Genomic DNA, 18,484 nt, shown 5'->3' on the forward strand with positions numbered 1-18,484 from the left:
TTATGGCAGCTGCTCTCATAGTAATTATCTAATGAAGTCTATACTGAAGATAAAGATGGAGATTCTAAAACCTACTAAATCATCGTTACCTTTTATGTGCTGGGATAAATGTTTTAGTGTTAGGTTCAGTCTAATAAAAATATTGAAATAAATGCAACATTGATTCTCCCCCTATGAAATGCAGACGATTTGTTGAACTAGAATTCCTAACTTTTTTAGGACTATATTTGCTATTTATTTTGTCTTTATGAAGGACTAGTAGTTATAGATCTTTAGCCATTGTGTAAGCTAGCATTAGAGGGAACCTGTCAGATACAATATGCACCCACAGCCTCGAGCAGTTCTGGTTGCATGTTGCTAATCCCTGCCCAACAGTCCCTGTGGGTGTGCTAACATGATAATGAATGAGGCATGGTCGCTCTCACCTCTGTGCCACCTCTGGTTTTCTGCTCAGTGCAACTTCCCGGACTTCCAGTCATGCACACTACACCAGTTTGAAGCCAGGACACGTACTCCCAGTTTCATGGTACGCAAGACTAGAAGTCCGGGATTTCTGATCATGTGCACTGAGCCGAAACCAGCGTCGGGGGCGGTGGCTACAGAGAGCAGTGAGGTTGACCATACCTCTGATGCTGCACATTCATTGGAATGTTAGTGCACCCACAGGAGCGTGCTTAAATGTTAAGTGGGCCGACTAGCCAGGGGAAGTAACGTCCTTGTGACTAGTTGCTGGCCTCAATAGCATATTATAAAAGAATCTTTAGAAATACTTAGGATTAGGTGGGAATTAGAAATATGCACACAGAACTACTTGTGGTTTTGCACATGACAGGTTCTCTTTAAAGGGAATGGTTCAGCCTCTGCTTCATCTGTGAAGTGTGCATTTACCAGATGCCATCCCACCAATGATAGCACCTATGAGATGCCAGTCAAGCCAGAAGGGCCATGTTTAGTAACCAGACTATATGATTTTTTTTTTTAGAGATTGTGCTTACAGTATGAGACTTCATCCATAAGGACTGTTTAATACTTTGTCTTTTTTATACTTTTTTGTGCACTGTATCTTACAATAGACAGTTTATTAAGACGCATCTTTAGACACCTATTACTATTGTTTGTACTAATGGTGACTGATTAGACACCTAAATTGTGTTCCTTTTAAATATTTTCTAACTTTACAGTAGTATTAATGCCTAATACAGCTTTATCATTTTGTATAAATTATATGAACACATAATTACAATAATTTGTTACATTGATACATTTTTTATTTAATGTTGACATTTTCAAAACACATTTCAATAAGAATTTTAAGATTTATTTTTTTTTGTAATACTAGGAATCTTAATTTTTAGCGTTATTTTTTTTCCTTTCATGTTTTTGACTGTGTTTTCTGAGACATTCTGTTATGTCTTAATTGGCATCATTACAGGACGTCCCTGAGGATTTTACAAATGCTTCTATTTGTCACTATACACTGGTTAGCACTGGTGACTACAATGGGGGGATCACAGTGAAGTGTTGAAGATCTGTCACCAGATTTTTGTTAACTGACTTGAAAGCAGCATAATGTAGAGAAGCTCCAGAGAGACACGGAAATAGGGCAATACTTTCTGGTAAAGAATAAATATAAGTGATGTTAGTGCTCACCCTAAGGCCCCTTTCACACATCAGTTTTTTGCCACCATTCACAATCCGTTGGCTCGATGGATCCGTCGTAGATTGTGGAAAAACTGATGCGACAGATCCGTCGAAAAAACGGATCCATCGTATCAGTTTTTTCAGCCCAACAGTGTTTTTACACCCCATCTGAGCATGCTGAGTTAAAAAAACGGAATCTGTCACCGGATTCCGTCATTTGACGAATTACGATGGATCCTGCGCCCATAGGCTTACAGTTAGGTCCAGAAATATTTGGACAGTGACACAAGTTTTGCTATTTTAGCTGTTTACAAAAACATGTTCAGAAATACAATTATATATATAATATGGGCTGAAAGTGCACACTCCCAGGTGCAATATGAGAGTTTTCACATCCAAATCGGAGAAAGGGTTTAGGAATCATAGCTCTGTAATGCATAGCCTCCTCTTTTTCAAGGGACCAAAAGTAATTGGACAAGGGACTCTAAGGGCTGCAATTAACTCTGAAGGTGTCTCCCTCGTTAACCTGTAATCAATGAAGTAGTTAAAAGGTCTGGGGTTGATTACAGGTGTGTGGTTTTGCATTTGGAAGCTGTTGCTGTGACCAGACAACATGCGGTCTAAGGAACTCTCAATTGAGGTGAAGCAGAACATCCTGAAGCTGAAAAAAAAGAAAAAATCCATCAGAGAGATAGCAGACATACTTGGAGTTGCAAAATCAACAGTCGAGTACATTCTGAGAAAAAAGGAATTCACTGGTGAGCTTGGGAACTCAAAAAGGCCTGGGCGTCCACGGATGACAACAGTGGTGGATGATCGCCGCATACTTTCTTTGGTGAAGAAGAACCCGTTCACAACATCAACTGAAGTCCAGAACACTCTCAGTGAAGTAGGTGTATCTGTCTGACAAAGATCAACCTGTACCAGAATGATGGGAAGAAAAAAGTTTGAAGAAGAAAGGGAACGGCACATGATCCAAGGCACACCACATCCTCTGTAAAACATGGTGGAGGCAACGTGATGGCATGGACATGCATGGCTTTCAATGGCACTGGGTCACTTGTGATTATTGATGACATAACAGCAGACAAGAGTAGCCGGATGAATTCTGAAGTGTACCGGGATATACTTTCAGCCCAGATTCAGCCAAGTGCCGTAAAGGTGATCGGACGGCGCTTCATAGTACAGATGGACAATGACCCCAAGCATACAGCCAAAGCTACCCAGGAGTTCATGAGTGCAAAAAAGTGGAACATTCTGCAATGGCCAAGTCAATCACCAGATCTTAACCCAATTGAGCATGCATTTCACTTGCTCAAATCCAGACTTAAGACGGAAAGACCCACAAACAAGCAAGACCTGAAGGCTGCGGCTGTAAAGGCCTAGCAAAGCATTAAGAAGGAGGAAACCCAGCGTTTGGTGATGTCCATGGGTTCCAGACTTAAGGCAGTGATTGCCTCCAAGGGATTCGCAACAAAATATTGAAAATAAAAATATTTTGTTTGGGTTTGGTTTATTTGTCCAATTACTTTTGACCTCCTAAAATGTGGAGTGTTTGTAAAGAAATGTGTACAATTCCTACAATTTCTATCAGATATTTTTGTTCAAACCTTCAAATTAAACGTTACAATCTGCACTTGAATTCTGTTGTAGAGGTTTCATTTCAAATCCAATGTGGTGGCATGCAGAGCCCAACTCGCGAAAATTGTGTCACTGTCCAAATATTTCTGGACCTAACTGTACATTATACCAAACGACATATGGCTGTCTGTTTTTTCGACGTAGACAAAAAACTTTACTTTGTCCGTTGTCTCAGTCCGATGGATAAACAATTTTTGACAAATCCGATGGATGAAACGTGAGGCCATCCGTCGCAATCCGTCGCTAATACAAGTCTATGACAAAAAAACGGATCAAACAGCATCAGTCACTGGATCTGTTTTTTCAAAATTTGATGGATTGTGACTGATGACAAAAAACTGATGTGTGAAAGGGTCCTGTATGCAGGAAGAACAGCTATAAAAGCGTAGAAAGCCGCTAGTGCTGCCCCGTGACTAGAGGAGAGGGTTCTTCCAGATGTAAAATAGAAAAAATGGAAATGGTTAAATTTATGTGGAAATGAAAGGTCTTTGGATCCCAAAACGGTTTATCTACCTTGAGAAATGCCATGGTCTGGAGCAGAAATGCTTCCATTTTTGCCATCAATATATAAAGACAGAGACCTGGTGTTACGGTTGCTGCGAGCCCTGGAGACTATGTCCAGATTTCTTGCTACTGCACATGTGCGAGCGCTGGAGACTAAGTCCAGATTTCTTGCTACTGCACATGTGCGAGCGCTGGAGACTAAGTCCAGATTTCTTGCTACTGCACATGTGCGAGCGCTGGAGACTAAGTCCAGATTTCTTGCTACTGCACATGTGCGAGCGCCGGAGACTAAGTCCAATCTTGGAGCCATTGCACATGTGCGGGTGACATCATCGCTGACACGAGGTCACATGTCTCTGACACCTTCTATGCCGATTGGTCGCTGGTCATGTGCTTGTGACGTCTTGCTCGGTGATAGGCCAGCATGACGTCACTCCTGTCGTTCTGGCAGCAGATTGGCTCTGGTGTCCTCCATCTTGGATGAGGCACAGAGTCTATATAAGACCCTGACACACGCCGCATGGTGCTCAGTCCTCTTGGTTCATGCATATGAGTAGACGCTCTGTGCGCGTTCCTCTAGGCATTCCTCTGTCTATGCTAGGTGAGCGCTACCGGCAGGGTAGCGTTCTTATACCTTACAGCTTCGGCTGCTGTCCGTATCCTTTTCTCTTAGGGGAGCGGACATAGGCAGGTGCCTGAGGCACATGGTCTGGCTGGGCCTTGTGATTGTACTCGTAGGTGGACGTTGCCGCTAGGGTAACGTTCCTTATACTGCGTCTGGCAGTTGTTCGTATCCTCGCACACTAGGGGAGCGAACAGAGGTAGGAGCTTTGTGCGGCTTACGCTGCTGTTCGTCTCTTTTGCACCACTAGAAGAGCGGACCTAGGCAGGTGCCATATCTAGTGGTTCGTGTCCTCGCACACTAGTGGAGCGAACGCAGGTAGGAGCTTTGTGCGGCTTACGCTGCTGTTCGTCTCTTTTGCACCACTAGAAGAGCGGACCTAGGTAGGTGCCATTTCGCACACATTGCCTTTGTCTCTGTGATTATTAACAGAGATCATTCCACACACCCTCCAAGTAAGGGAGGAATTGCTTTACTTACTTATTATATCCTTCTGTGAGTTAACAGAGGTATTGCACTCTGCCATAGTCTGCAGCAAAGTCTTTGCACGGTGGACCCTGACTGTCTGATACTCCTTTCAGTTATTATCAGACAGCCCCCCGTAACACCTGGGTTCAAGCGATGTACCACTTACTGGTCACTTACTGGTCTGCATGCTGTTAATTTGTTCACAGTTCATCTATTGTAGATCTAGCAGTTCTCTGAAAGCTTTCAGTGTAGCTAAAGCTGGCAATACATGTTATACATATTGAAATACACATGCAGCCATTCTTTGTGGTGACCCAGGTACAGGATGCCACACTATAGTGATAAAATGGGTTAAAAAGAGCAGGGATAAAGCTTTGTGGGGGTATCATGTATTTATTTACTGCCCCTGGATGCTAATATGGCCTAGAGATTACCACAGGTATTAAAGTAAGCACGGTAAGCTAACACATAGCAGTGCTGTGCATCTATAGATGGTTAAGATGACAAAAAACATCATGACTTTAGAGTCAACTCTTGCTCCTACAATGTTTCATTGCAAAAAACAGAAGGAAAAGCTATTCGGCAATTGAGTGCTAGTATGTATGTGGATTGCATTTGAAAGATCACTTAATGACTACTTAAATGGAACCCATAACGTAAAAAAAAAATTAGCTTGCAGATATGCAGGTTAGTAGCATTCTGACACCATGAGTCGCTGCACCGAGAGGGAGGAAATTATCTTTATTCCTCCTGGCAGACTCAGCCTTTCAGTCATAGAGGAGCGACCAAAGCAGTTTTAGTCACCACTTAGTGCATAGTGAGCGAAAGCTGTAACTGCCCCCCCCCCCCCCCCCCCCGCCCGACACTGACTGACTTTCATGCTAAGTATAGGGAAGTACCAATCAAATGGCAAAAAGGAAGGGAAACCCTGTGCCTAGGAAAGTTTAAGATGGTGACCCCTGACCAAGACAACCACTGGGCCCTGGGTTTCCTCACCACCCTAGTTAGGTTCTGCACCTATGCTCCGAGTATACACATGCCTCTAGGCTGACCCTGATCTGGGCCCTTGGTAGGGAGCGGATGGGATGAGCTCTTTGTCAAACCAACAAGGCGCTAAAGGACACACAGGCATAATAAACTAGGGAAAACAAAAAACAACTTACGTCCAGTAGACTCAGGGAGAGGAACTGGAACAACCACCAAGATTCTCCAGATGTATGCAATCCGACAGCTTGCACTGAAGACTTGTAAAAGATAAATGAACTATCACCATCACCGAGTAATAGGAAATGAAGGTATATAAAGACACAAGGAAAGTAGTGATGAGAAGCAGCTGACAGACTGAAAAACTCTGCAGGGTCCTAAAGGGGAAGGGATGAAAAACAAGCAAAAATAATACAAGGCCAGGGAGCAGTTTGCGCAGCCAAATGCTGAGACCTTCTTTAGCCGGACACCACAGGACTGACTGTCACCTGTGACACATCTGTGACACTGACAACTGGCTCAGCATTGCGTCAATGCAGAACTAGCTGGAAGCCAGTGGCGGGGGCGGTTACAGTTGCTGCTCACTAAGCGGTGACTGAAACCACTCTGATTACATCTCTATGACTGAAAGTCTAAGACTGTCGGGAGGAATAAATATAATTTCCTCCCAGTAGCATGGTAGTCAGTGTAGTGGTCGCACAGCATCAGAACTCTGTTAACCTGCAGGTTAACGCCATATCTGCAGGTCAATAGCATTTTTTTACATGACAGGTTTCCTGTAAATCAGTATGCAGAACCTAGAAAATCCCTCTAAATACAGCCCATAATCAGTTTTTTTCAAACAAATGTGATGAGGCATAAGCTTCCCTTATAAATGCTTTGGGGTTTTTTTCCCAGTTGTGTAGTTTAATAATGATATATAACATAAAGCAATAACCATAACTTTTGTTTTTCCTTGTATGAATGATACACATTTTTATATCCCTATATTTTATATTCTCCTGGGATTTCTAGAGATTCCTCCTCATACTGCGGTTTCTTTATACACTCCAGAAAACATTGACAGGTTAATTGGCTGGTAATGAAATTGGCCATAGTGAGCTTTTGATATCAGGAAATTAGATTGTGAGATCCACTGGGGACAGATGTAAATGGAGACAATCTCTGCTGCAGAACATCGGGCTGTAAAATGGAAATAATATAAAAAATGTACTTCGCAAAAATAACTTCAAATTCCCCAAGTACGGCTTAGCACCACCTAAAGATTTCCACGCATTTATAAGGGATCGCTGCCATTCCGGATGACCTACGTCTATTGGCTCTGCTTGTACTTTGATGTGACCTCATTTATAATTAGCTCCTTTTAGTTGTATTGATGGCTCATTTCTGCGGTTGATGTGTCATCTCACACAGTGTGCGACATGAGCCTCAGTGGGAAGAATTGTAAGCTCGGGCGCTTGTTGATAAATCTTTTGTAATATAACCTTACTGATTTATGGGAATATCTCTTTTTATGGAAAATACATGAAATGGTACTTTCGTTTCGGAGGCATAGATTGATGCTGTGACATGGTGTTTTACGGTGTTGAGCTTATCAGTTTTGAGTTAACCATATCTGATGCAAACGATGACCCTTCCGTCTCTATGATTTGAGTCCACAGACTCTTGAGCATTAAGTTAATTTTCCCCTGGATTTCTGAGCTGCGTCTTTCCTACCCCGCGGAAATACTGTGAAGTATACAGGTTTTGACCGAATGACAGAGCATAGAGGGTGAAATTAGATGCATTAAATTAGAATATGACAAAAAAGCCTATCTAAATATCTGTCACAGTTTTACTTTTTGTCCAAACCAGCAACCAGTAATGAGCCCATTGCTGAAGCTTGGTAGCCAAATGGAAAGTGGAGGAGAAATAACTTTGATAAGCTGTGACTTGTGATGTTTTGCTATGTTTCTTCTTCTTTTGGACTATTGCATTTATCCCAGATACTTTTTCTGTTTTTTATATATATATATATAAAAAATACATACAGAGAGAGAGATGGATAGATAAAGATTTGTGTGTCTGTGTGTGTGTGTGTGTGTGTTTATATTATTATTATTATTATTATTATTATTTATTTATAGAGCACCATTGATTCCATGGTGCTGTACATGAGAAGGGGGTTACATACAGAATACATATATAAGTTACAATAGACAGACTAGTACAGAGGGAAGAGGTATATATACTGTATACATATATATATATATATATATATATATAATATTTTATATTGAGTTATTTTTGAAAATTCAGATATATGAATCATCAGTTTGTTTTTTTGTAAGTTATAATTTTCGATAGAGAACAAAGAGTTAACTAAATGCCTTCAATTTTTGTGCAGCGCATGATAATGGTAAGCTGGTGATCTCCTGATCTTTGATTACATCCTGACTAGTAAATATCTTGTGATTAATCAAAATGGCTTGTTCTGCATGTAGTGTAAGTCACCTTCACAGATGGGATCTATTCTGTAGGAATATTTGTATTAATCCTGTCCAGAATAGACATGCTCAGTGTTACTGACTTTAAATCGGATTGTACCAGCTAAACAGCTGTAATAAGAAAAGAAATGGAATTTTCAGCTTCCAAATATGACAGAAGACCTACATACAAAAACATGTAATTTGTACAATAGATCAGAACAGTGTGTATAGCAGAATGAACCCATGTACAGTGCTGCATGAGATCCATGGAACGTCCCTTATTAAGGAGATACACGTCTTTGACTCCTAATTATCTAAATCCATTATAATTGCCTTATCATGACAAGCAGTTTCCTTTGACATGCTAAATGCCTGACTGCCAGCACAGACTGTGATGAGGCAGGAAAACAGAAATGTCTTGAAAAAAAAGAAGAAGCTTGAATGGTGTTTGTCTCAGTTCAGTAAAATCCTTGTGATTTAAAAAAAAACACAAAAAACAATAGTGTGTAAAAGTTGGATTAGACAATGATTTATATATGTAGTAGTCTTAAAGAACAAATCAACTAAATGGGCTATTTTTTATATTAAATATCTAAATTATTAAGCTCTGGGAAGTTTGTGTATTCTTTAGGAAAATATAAAAGAATAATAATACTAATAATAATAATAATATAACAACACCGTATAAAATTATTATTTATTATTACAGCGTCATTTATTCCATGGCGCTTTACATGTGAAAAGGGGTATACATAAAAACCAAGTACAATAGTCATGAACAATACAAGGCACAGACAGGTCCAGGAGGAGAGAGGACCCTGCCCGCGAGGGCTCACAGTTTATGAGGGATGGGTGAGGGTACAGTAGGGGAGGGTAAAATCATATATTCTATCTTGTAGGAAAGAAGGAAAACCCATTCTTTATCAAATCTAAAAGGATTATAAAATAATAATGATAATAATAATAACGCTCTGCAAAACTCTATATTCTATCGTGTAGGAAAGTAGGAAAACCACCTTGCCTTGAAAAGTTTGTGTATTCTTTAGGAAAACCTAAAAGCGTGATAAAAAAAATAATAATACTCTATAAAACCATATATTGTATTCTATCTTGTAGGAAAGTAGGAGAACCCTTTTACCCTGGGACGTTTGTGTATTCTTTAGGAAAATCTAAAAGGTTTATAACTTATTATTATTATTTATAATAATACTAATAATAAAATACTTTACAAAACTATTGTGTATATTCTGTCGTGTAGGAAAGTAGGAGAACTCCCTTGCCCTGGGAAGTTTGTGTATTTTGTAGGAAAGTCTGAAAGGATTCTAAAATAATAATGATAAATAAAATAATAAATAATAATAATAACCATAGTAATAATACTCTAGAAAACTCTATATTCTATTGTGTAGGAAAGTAGGAGAACACACTTGCCCTGGAAAGTTTGTGTATTCTTTAGAAAAACCTAAAAGTGTAATAAAATAATATATTGTATTTTGTATGAAAGTAGGAGAACCCCCTTGCCCTGGGAAGTTTGTGTATTTTTTAGGAAAACCTAAAAGGATTATATATTATTATTATTATTATTATTAACATTACAAAACTCTATATTCTATCGTGTAGGAAAGTCGGAGAATCCCCTTGCCCTGGGAAGTTTATGTATTCTTTAGGGAAATCTAATAAGATAATAATAATAATAATAATAATACTCTACAAAACTCTATTCTATCATGAAGGAAAGTAAAAGAACGCCCTTACCCTGGGGAATTTGTGTATTCTTTAGGAAAATCTTAAAGAATTATAAAATAATAATAATAGTAATAATAACACTCTATAAAACTATTTATTCTATCTTGTAGGAAAGTAGGAGAACCCCCTTTGGAAAATGGATGGATCCCATACCTCGGCTTGGCTTACCAGTTTAGTAAAGATCCTTTAAAATTGCTGATCTCACAGCAAGAGAAGCACGGAGACATATTTACAGTCCACCTCGCAGGTAAGAAATATTATTTGAATGACTTCAGATGTAAATTTAAATTTACGCAGACATACATATATATTACCGTGACTATACTGTGTATATCAGTTCGGCTTGAAATAGATATTTCTAATGCTGAAGGACAGGGAAATAGAATGTACACCTTAAAATATTACTATTTAGAGCTATGTGTTGATATACAATTGGTAAATATTTTCAAATGATGAATGTAAATTGATGAATATTGTAGTTAACTTTATATATCTGATCACAATTATGAAAGATACTAATAGAACACTCTCATGCACAAACTATAAATACAGGTCAATTCAAATCAATGATAGATTATGGATTTTTTAATTTTTGACCAGAAAATACATTTTGAATTTTTAGATTTTTTTATGTTTTTCTTCCTGTTTTAAAGCCATTTTAGAAGCATCTCAGATACATCTAACATATAAAATCTGTGGTGTCTATCATCGAGGCTCCAGTTTTTGGTGAAGTGATGTTGAAGATAGAATAATGACCTTAATACCATGCCATATATTGTATTAAAATCATACAAATTCCATTGACATATATTTTTCATGTGGTTTCACTAGTTTGATGCAGGTCCTGTCAACAATTTTGGTCAATAGTTATTGTTTTAATTATCAATCTTCAAAGTTGTTCATTTGGAAAATGCAGAACGATGCATGGAGGTCCTGGCATCACCCCATACCGATGATACAATTTTGCTGATTGTACTTTCCAATGGGATGAGCAAATGATTGTCATTGTGAGAAGTCTCAAGGGACATGGATGTCATCTTAATAGAGAAATTAAAAATCACATCTTTCCATGAGAAACAATGTAAATTCCTGACCTGTCGTAGAAAATAGTTCTCTAATTGGTTTTGTGTGGTGGTGCAGCAGAATCATTTTCCTCAGACGTCATCCCCGCGAAGCACTACTGTACATCATTGTCAACCGTTCACTGAAATCTTCCTAATAAGAGACCGATTACGTAAATTTGATAGGCCTACAAGAACGAGCGAGGTATAGTGTATGATAGTATCTCCAGAGACATTATTTTGTATAAGGATCAAGAGTAAGTAGACAGCTCTCTAAATATCTTCAGGGATCTTACAGAGTCTTGTATCTCGTCCTTTGTAGAAATGACACAGCGCATATGGGTTTTTTGGAATGAGGAATTTCATCTTAGATTAGCTTGGATGACTCTTTCCTAGCAGTGGTTTTCCATAGATAGACTAATGTGGAAAGCCAGCACAGTACCTGGGAAGCGTTTAATCCTACCAGTCTGGAAGCATTTTTAACCCTACTTGATGTTTTTGTAACAAATGAAGCAGAAAGTTATCATGTTTCTTTCCTTTCGGTTGCATCTCCGCACAGCAGGGTGAAAACCAAGAATCACAGTTACACAAGATCCTTTTGTGGCTCCACAATAACGATTGTCACATACTCATTTTATAACACTATAAATATGATTTTTATGTAACTTTAGAAGCAGATATAGGGTTTTGCTCATTTCCATTTTTAGTGATAAAAAATAAAAGCTATTTGGAAATAAGTAACTAGGAAAAGTTGTGCAATTATTAAAATCACAGAAGCGCTAGACATACTAATGACATGCAAATGATGGGAAAATCGAATTAAAATTGTCAAAACATCTTGATTTATTTAGTACTAAATATAAGCTTCAGTTGCAGAAATACACGAACTTACGCACTTTATTATACTATTAATGAGAAGAATAATGGCTGTCTGAGGAATGTTCTGCTACGCTGAATGTACTTGAACATTCAAATCATCAAAATCTGCTGCTGGCAGCTCCTTTTTCAATTTCAAACCAACGACAACCCAAATATGCTCAATGGAAGAAAAGTCTAAGTGGCACATTTAGGCCATGCAGTCTAGTCACAGTAGCACAAGTATGAAATACGGTCTGGAATTATTGGGATGAAAAACTACTCCTGGGACACTTTAGAGAAATTATTGTACTACTGATCCCACCATCAAATTTAAGTAACAATGAGCTGTTAATATACCTTGAATGAAGAGTAGAGGGGTCCAGTTACCCTCCATTATGCTAACCTACATAATATAATCCTGGGAATAAAGGGTGCTTTACAAGCTGCGACATCGCTAACGATATATCGTCGGAGTCACATCGTTAGTGACGCACATCCGGCGTCGTTAGCGAAACAGCGACGTGGGCATGTACTATCGCGCATGACATCGCTAGCTATCGCTAGCGATGTTGCAGCGTGTAAAGCACCCTTAAGCTCAGTGCTACAATCTCTCCATTCTCTTGTGAATGCCTCTTTATGGCGCTTTCTACGTGGTATTCAGGTGGAGACAGGAGGTTGAAATGGAGCAATGGAGGTTGGATTGGACATCTATTCTTTTCAGATATGAGTCTTCCTTTTGTTTTGGATGCAAGGATAGCCGGTGATTGTTCTGGACAACACCATTAAGAGATCTTAACAATGAAATATTACACAACGATTCCTACTCCTGGTACTATGATGGGGTGGCATAATGTACAATAGTCAGACCCTGGATCCTTCATTCCAGATAAACTAACAGTTCAGCATTATATTGGTTTGGATGTAGGACCAGGGGTATGGCCATGTCTCCAAAATATCCCAGGAGCTATAATCAACACATTACAAAGCTGAACATTGCTTGTGATACTGTGAGGATCTTGCATGGCCTCAATGTGCTACCATAGGATAAAGAGTTACACACCAGTCACAATGTATAAGGGAATAATGAAAAGCAGAACTGATATGGGAATGCTAGACTGAAAAATACAATGGACTATCTGAAAAAAGTGAAAAACATGAAAATGGTATGTGCATAATTGCTATGAATAATAGGAATGAGAGATGTTTAGCCATTGTATTGATCAATGCAAGGGAGCCTCAAAACCAAACGCCAAGGTAATCTCTATTTTTAGGGTCCCTAACCTATGTGTAACCTCACCTGCTGTTAAAAACCTGCTCTGTATGGGAAGCAAAGGACCAATCTATATATGGGAAATAAGACATGGCTATGGGTGGGGCAAGGTTCTCAGACAGAAAATGCATACTAATTAAAGAATGTATGTCTGGGACACCATGGTGTGAACAAGATGCAAGACTCAAAAATATACAACTAAATAATAGGATAAAGAGTTGCACACCAGTCACAATGTATAGGGGAATAATGAAAAGCAAAACTGCTTTGGGATTGATGTATTTTTCAGTCTAGTATTACCATAGCAGTTTTGCTTTTCATTATTCCCCTATACATTGTGACTGGTGTGCAACTCTTTATCGTATTATTTAGTTGTATATTTTTGAGTCTTGCACCTTGTTCACATCATGGTGTTCCAGACGTCCATTCTTTAATTAGTATGCATTTTCTGTCTGAGAACCCTGCCCCACCCATAGCTATGTCTTATTTCACATACAGTATATAGCTTGGTCCTTTGCTTCCCATAAAGAGCAAGTTTATTAACTGCAGGTGAGGTTACACGTAGGTTAGGGACCCCAAAAATAGAGATTACCTTGGTGTTTGGTTTTGGGGCTCCTTTACATTGATCAATACAATGGCTAAACATCTCCCAATCTTATTATGCACATACCATTTTCATGTTTTTCACTTTTTTCAGATAGTCCATTGTATTTTTCAGTCTAGTATTCCCATAGCAGTTCTGCTTTTCATTATTCCCCTATACATTGTGACTGGTGTGCAACTCTTTATCCTTTTATTTAGTTGTATATTTTTGAGTCTTGCACCTTGTTCACACCATGGTGTTCCAGACGTCCATTTTTTAATCAACGTGCTACCATGACCTGAAGTTTCTTTAGATTTGACGTCCACCAAGTACATCTGGGACATCATTGGTTGGCAGTAAAAGGAGCTGCCAGAGGCAGACTTTGATGATTTGCATACCCTTCTAGTCTTCCTTCTAGGTACACTTACAGCTCTGCATCCATTTATCCAAAGTGTCTTAAGAACCATTTTTTAAAACAACTATGCTGGACCACATGCTGGTCATGCTACTTTGAACAGCTTGCTGAGCCTAAACTTGGTCTACAGTGTCTCTGTACTTGTCTCCCATTGAGCACATATGTCAACTCATTGGTCAGCAATTGCAAAGAGAGATGCAGTAGCTCGTGATGAGTTCCTGCCCAAGTGCAATGTGACAGAACATTACTCAGATAACCTTTTAACCCTCATTGAGCCATGTGTATCTGTTTATGCATGTGAGGCTCATACTTAATACTGAATAAATCGAGATGTTTTGAAAATTTTGCTTTATATTTCCTAATTTCTTTAAATTTCATGACTTTTTTTTTGGAGTTGCAATTTCAAGGTTAAGGAGTGTATATTTAAACATGTTAAAATGAAATTATATTTTAAGATTGGGGTCTGAAAAATTACATCAGTGATTTGCATTAAAATACATTATTTGCTGAGGTTGACATTGAAGAAAATATTGCAAAAATGAACACTTTTAAGCTTTATGTCTAATGGATTTTTGGTTTAGAAGGACCTTTTTGTAATAATAATTTATTAAAGGGATCATTATAAAATCTAGAAAATCTTACTGGCAACCCAAATGCCCATCTGCTCCCGTGTTGCGTCCCTCAGTACTGAGGCCACTGATTATCTGCAGTAATAATGTCCTGTCCATCAGTCACCTGACCTTGCAAGCCAATTACTAGCCACAGCAGTCAGGTGACTTATGTATGCAACATAAATAATTCCAGCCCTAATGGAGACAGCTACAAGAGTGGTGGTGCTGGAATGCTAGAAGATTTGACTGATTTAGAACAATCACTTTGTTGATTTGAAGTCTTTGAAACCCATCAATCCAAGCAAGAGCCTAAGGCTATGTGCGCACTGGGAAATGGAATTTTCTTGAGAAAATTCCGCATGCTCTCAAAGATTACCGCACCCGCGGTAAAAAACCGCGGCAAACCGCACCCGAAAACCGCATGCGGTTTGCCGCGGTTTGCTGCGGTTTCACCGCGGTATTGTTCGCGGTATTGCCGCGGTTTTGCCGCGTGCGGGTTGGGATGTGCTTTATTGCATTCAATGCAATAAAGCACATTGAAAAAAAAAAAAAAAGTCATTTAATTCTGAGATAGTAGATAGATAGACAGAAGAATAGATAGAGGGATAGATAGATAGACAGACAGATAGAGGGATAGATAGATAGATAGATAGATAGAGGACAGATCGCTACATTTCCCACGGTCGGCAGTGAGTTCACATTACCGGCCGTGGGAAATGACCGGTAATTACCTCTGCTGTCTGCTGCATTCATTCAGCACTGTGTCTGTGACAGTCGCGGCTGGATGTAAGCAGCGCAGGACCTGTGGATTACGCCGGAGCTTTGGTGCGGGAGGGGTTAATAAAATGGTGAACGAGGCTTGTTTGTTTTATTTAAAATAAAGGATTTTTCGGTGTCTGTGTTTTATTCACTTTACTTACGGGTTGATCATGTCAGCTGTCACATAGACGCTGCCATGATCAAGCCTGGAGTTAATGGCGGCGATCCACCACCATTAACCCCTTGTATTACCCTGCTGCCACTGCTACAGGAAGAGCCGGGGACACGCCGGTGCTGCCGCATAATGCATGCGACAGTCCCGGGGCAGCTGCGGCTGATATTCTCGGCTGTGGGAGGGGGAGTGAGGTGGGGGACATTAACCCTGCCCCTCTCCCTCCCCAGCCTGAGAATACCGGGCCGCCGCTGTGTGCTTACCTCGGCTGGACGGTAAATATGCAGCGGAGCCCACATTCTTTGTTTTCTATATTTCCGTTTTCTTTCTATGTGTGTTCTATGTGTCTGTGTCTATGTGATCTATGTCTGTGTGTGTGTGATCTGTGTGTTTGTTTACTCTCTGAACGGCTTCCTCTTCCTGTAATGACATCACTTCCCTGCAAAACCGCAGACAGGCGATGTACATTACCGGAGGTAAACCGGGAAATACTGCAGGGAATAACGCAGGAAAACGCAGTGAACCGCACAGAATTTGCTTCCTGCGTTATTCCCTGCGGGATTTCACGATTAACATTGGAGTCAATTGACGGAAAGAATTGACATGCAATTGTTTTTGCTGCGGGAATCCCGCAGCAAAACATGCAGCTGTCAAATTCTGCCTAGTGCGCACAGGATTTTTTTTGCCCATAGGTTTTGCTGGTGATTCACTGCAGAGATGTTATGAACATTTTCTGCAGCGAAACATGCAGCAAAACCTCAAAAAATCCGCGGCAAAATCCGGTAAATGCGCACATAGCCTAAAACAGATTTGTCTGGAATTCTCTCTTTGGCTGCCCATTTACTTTGGGGTATATCGCAAGGATAAGATACAATTCCCAGAGATCCAATTTATAACCTACTGCTGACTTCAAGTCATAAAAGGTTCTGTTATCTCCTCTTTTCTCAACTTTAAATCAACAAAAATGTTAGTTTGTGCCCTTATTATCTCTTACCTAGACTACTGCAACATCCTTCAATATGGCCTCCATCCTGCACTCTTGCATTACTCCAGTCCATGTGTAAATCTGCTGCCTGAATAATCCACCTCCCCCTCTGACAACTCTTTCACTGACTACTGCTACCCAGTAGCCAGAGAATTTGTTGAAAATACTAACAAATACTTACAAGACCATTAGTGCTATGTCTCTACCAAATCTCTCCATCTTAAAGGGGTTGATTAATTTTAATTGAATTTCTCCTGTGGATGCAGTTTGCTACAAGACAAACAGTGCTGTAGTCACCTACCCCAGATACACAGTTGAGTCTTTGTAATTCTTCCCGGTGTTTGGCATAGGCCGTTGTATCCTAGAAACAGCACAGCAGCCAATCAGTGAGTTCTGCAGCTAGGAATAGGGTTGGTCTATCTACACGGGAATGAACTACTAGAGCTGTTGAGCTCACTGCCACGCTGTTGAGGTGGCATCAGTGCAGTAGCCATCACCAAACATCAGGAACAATGGTGGAGACTTGATGGTAGACCTCTAAAATGTAATCTTCAGTGTTCACAATACCTTCTTCTGTTGTCAGTTCCTCACGCATCCATCTCCACGATTTCTCCCATGCTTCTCCTGTGCTCTGAATTTCACTACCCCAACAAATTAGACTCTTTTCCACCTTTGACACCATTAAGTAGAACCAGAAAACCCACTTCAAGAAAGTCTACAGCTTTTGCCATCACTCTGCCATAACAGCAGCTTCTACCCTCACTATCACTTATCCAATTTTAGTTATACTTTCTGTACCTTGTTATGTATTGTATGGTTACAATACATTGCATTTCAAGGTATTTGTTAATATCCCTTTACTTTTGTTTTAATAGCTTTTTAGAGAATAAGCCTTTTTAGACAGGTTAAGAACTGAGCATTTGTACTTTATTCATTATTTGTGATTTCATCACGAAAAGCATGTTTTTATAGACTGCAATGAGACAACAATGTAATATATGCAAGGGAGATAGATAAATCAAAAACAAAAGATTTGCAAGGTTTGTATGCAAAATTTGTACCAAACCGTAACAGTCAATTAACAGAGAGATGAGCATTCGTTCAAGTACCTTTGATGAAGCAAGTCACATATCATAAATGATTGACTTGTGAAAGATTTATGTATTTCCAAATGAATATATTAAGGAGTCATATTTTCAGATTGAAAGCGATTGTTTGGTGGAGTACATCATGATAAGATTCAAAATGGCCATATATTAATAAATTAGAAGTTGTTGCAGTAATAAAAATAAAACAAAATAACAAACCACCAAAATGTCACTTTACAATTACTGTCACAGAGTTATCAAAAGAACTTTAAAGCAGCTAAGATGCAGCTCCTCTCATGCCCGTGGACTGTGTCTAGTGTGGCACATTGGTCTTTATTAGTGAAAAAAGTCCAGATCTGCGTGGTGTCAAACGTACCCAAGTGCCGGATCCAAGCCCGCAATTCTCAAATAACTCCAGCTAATGATCTGGGTTTGGCACTCAGGAAATAAAAAATAAAAATAAAAATGAAGCAAGCGCTTTATACAAGTGAATCTCAATAGATAAGAATATCATAAAAAAGTTAATTTATTTCAGTAATTCAATACAAAAAAGGGAAACACATATATTATATAGAGTCATTACAAACAGAGGGATCTATTTCAAGTGT

General features: G+C 39.3%; 1 protein-coding gene across 1 annotated transcript in view; it reads left to right on the forward strand.

Moving 5' to 3' along the window:
* The window catches only part of CYP7B1 (cytochrome P450 family 7 subfamily B member 1), a 332,699-nt gene that overhangs the window by 208,813 nt on the left and 105,402 nt on the right, over positions 1-18,484 (forward strand). The window contains exon 2 of the mRNA XM_075353233.1: positions 10,185-10,321. Within this exon, the coding sequence (XP_075209348.1) occupies positions 10,185-10,321 (137 nt within the window). The remainder of the gene's footprint in view (positions 1-10,184; positions 10,322-18,484) is intronic.

Source organism: Anomaloglossus baeobatrachus, chromosome 6 (assembly GCF_048569485.1).
Source record: "Anomaloglossus baeobatrachus isolate aAnoBae1 chromosome 6, aAnoBae1.hap1, whole genome shotgun sequence".
Taxonomy (NCBI): Eukaryota; Metazoa; Chordata; class Amphibia; order Anura; family Aromobatidae; genus Anomaloglossus; species Anomaloglossus baeobatrachus.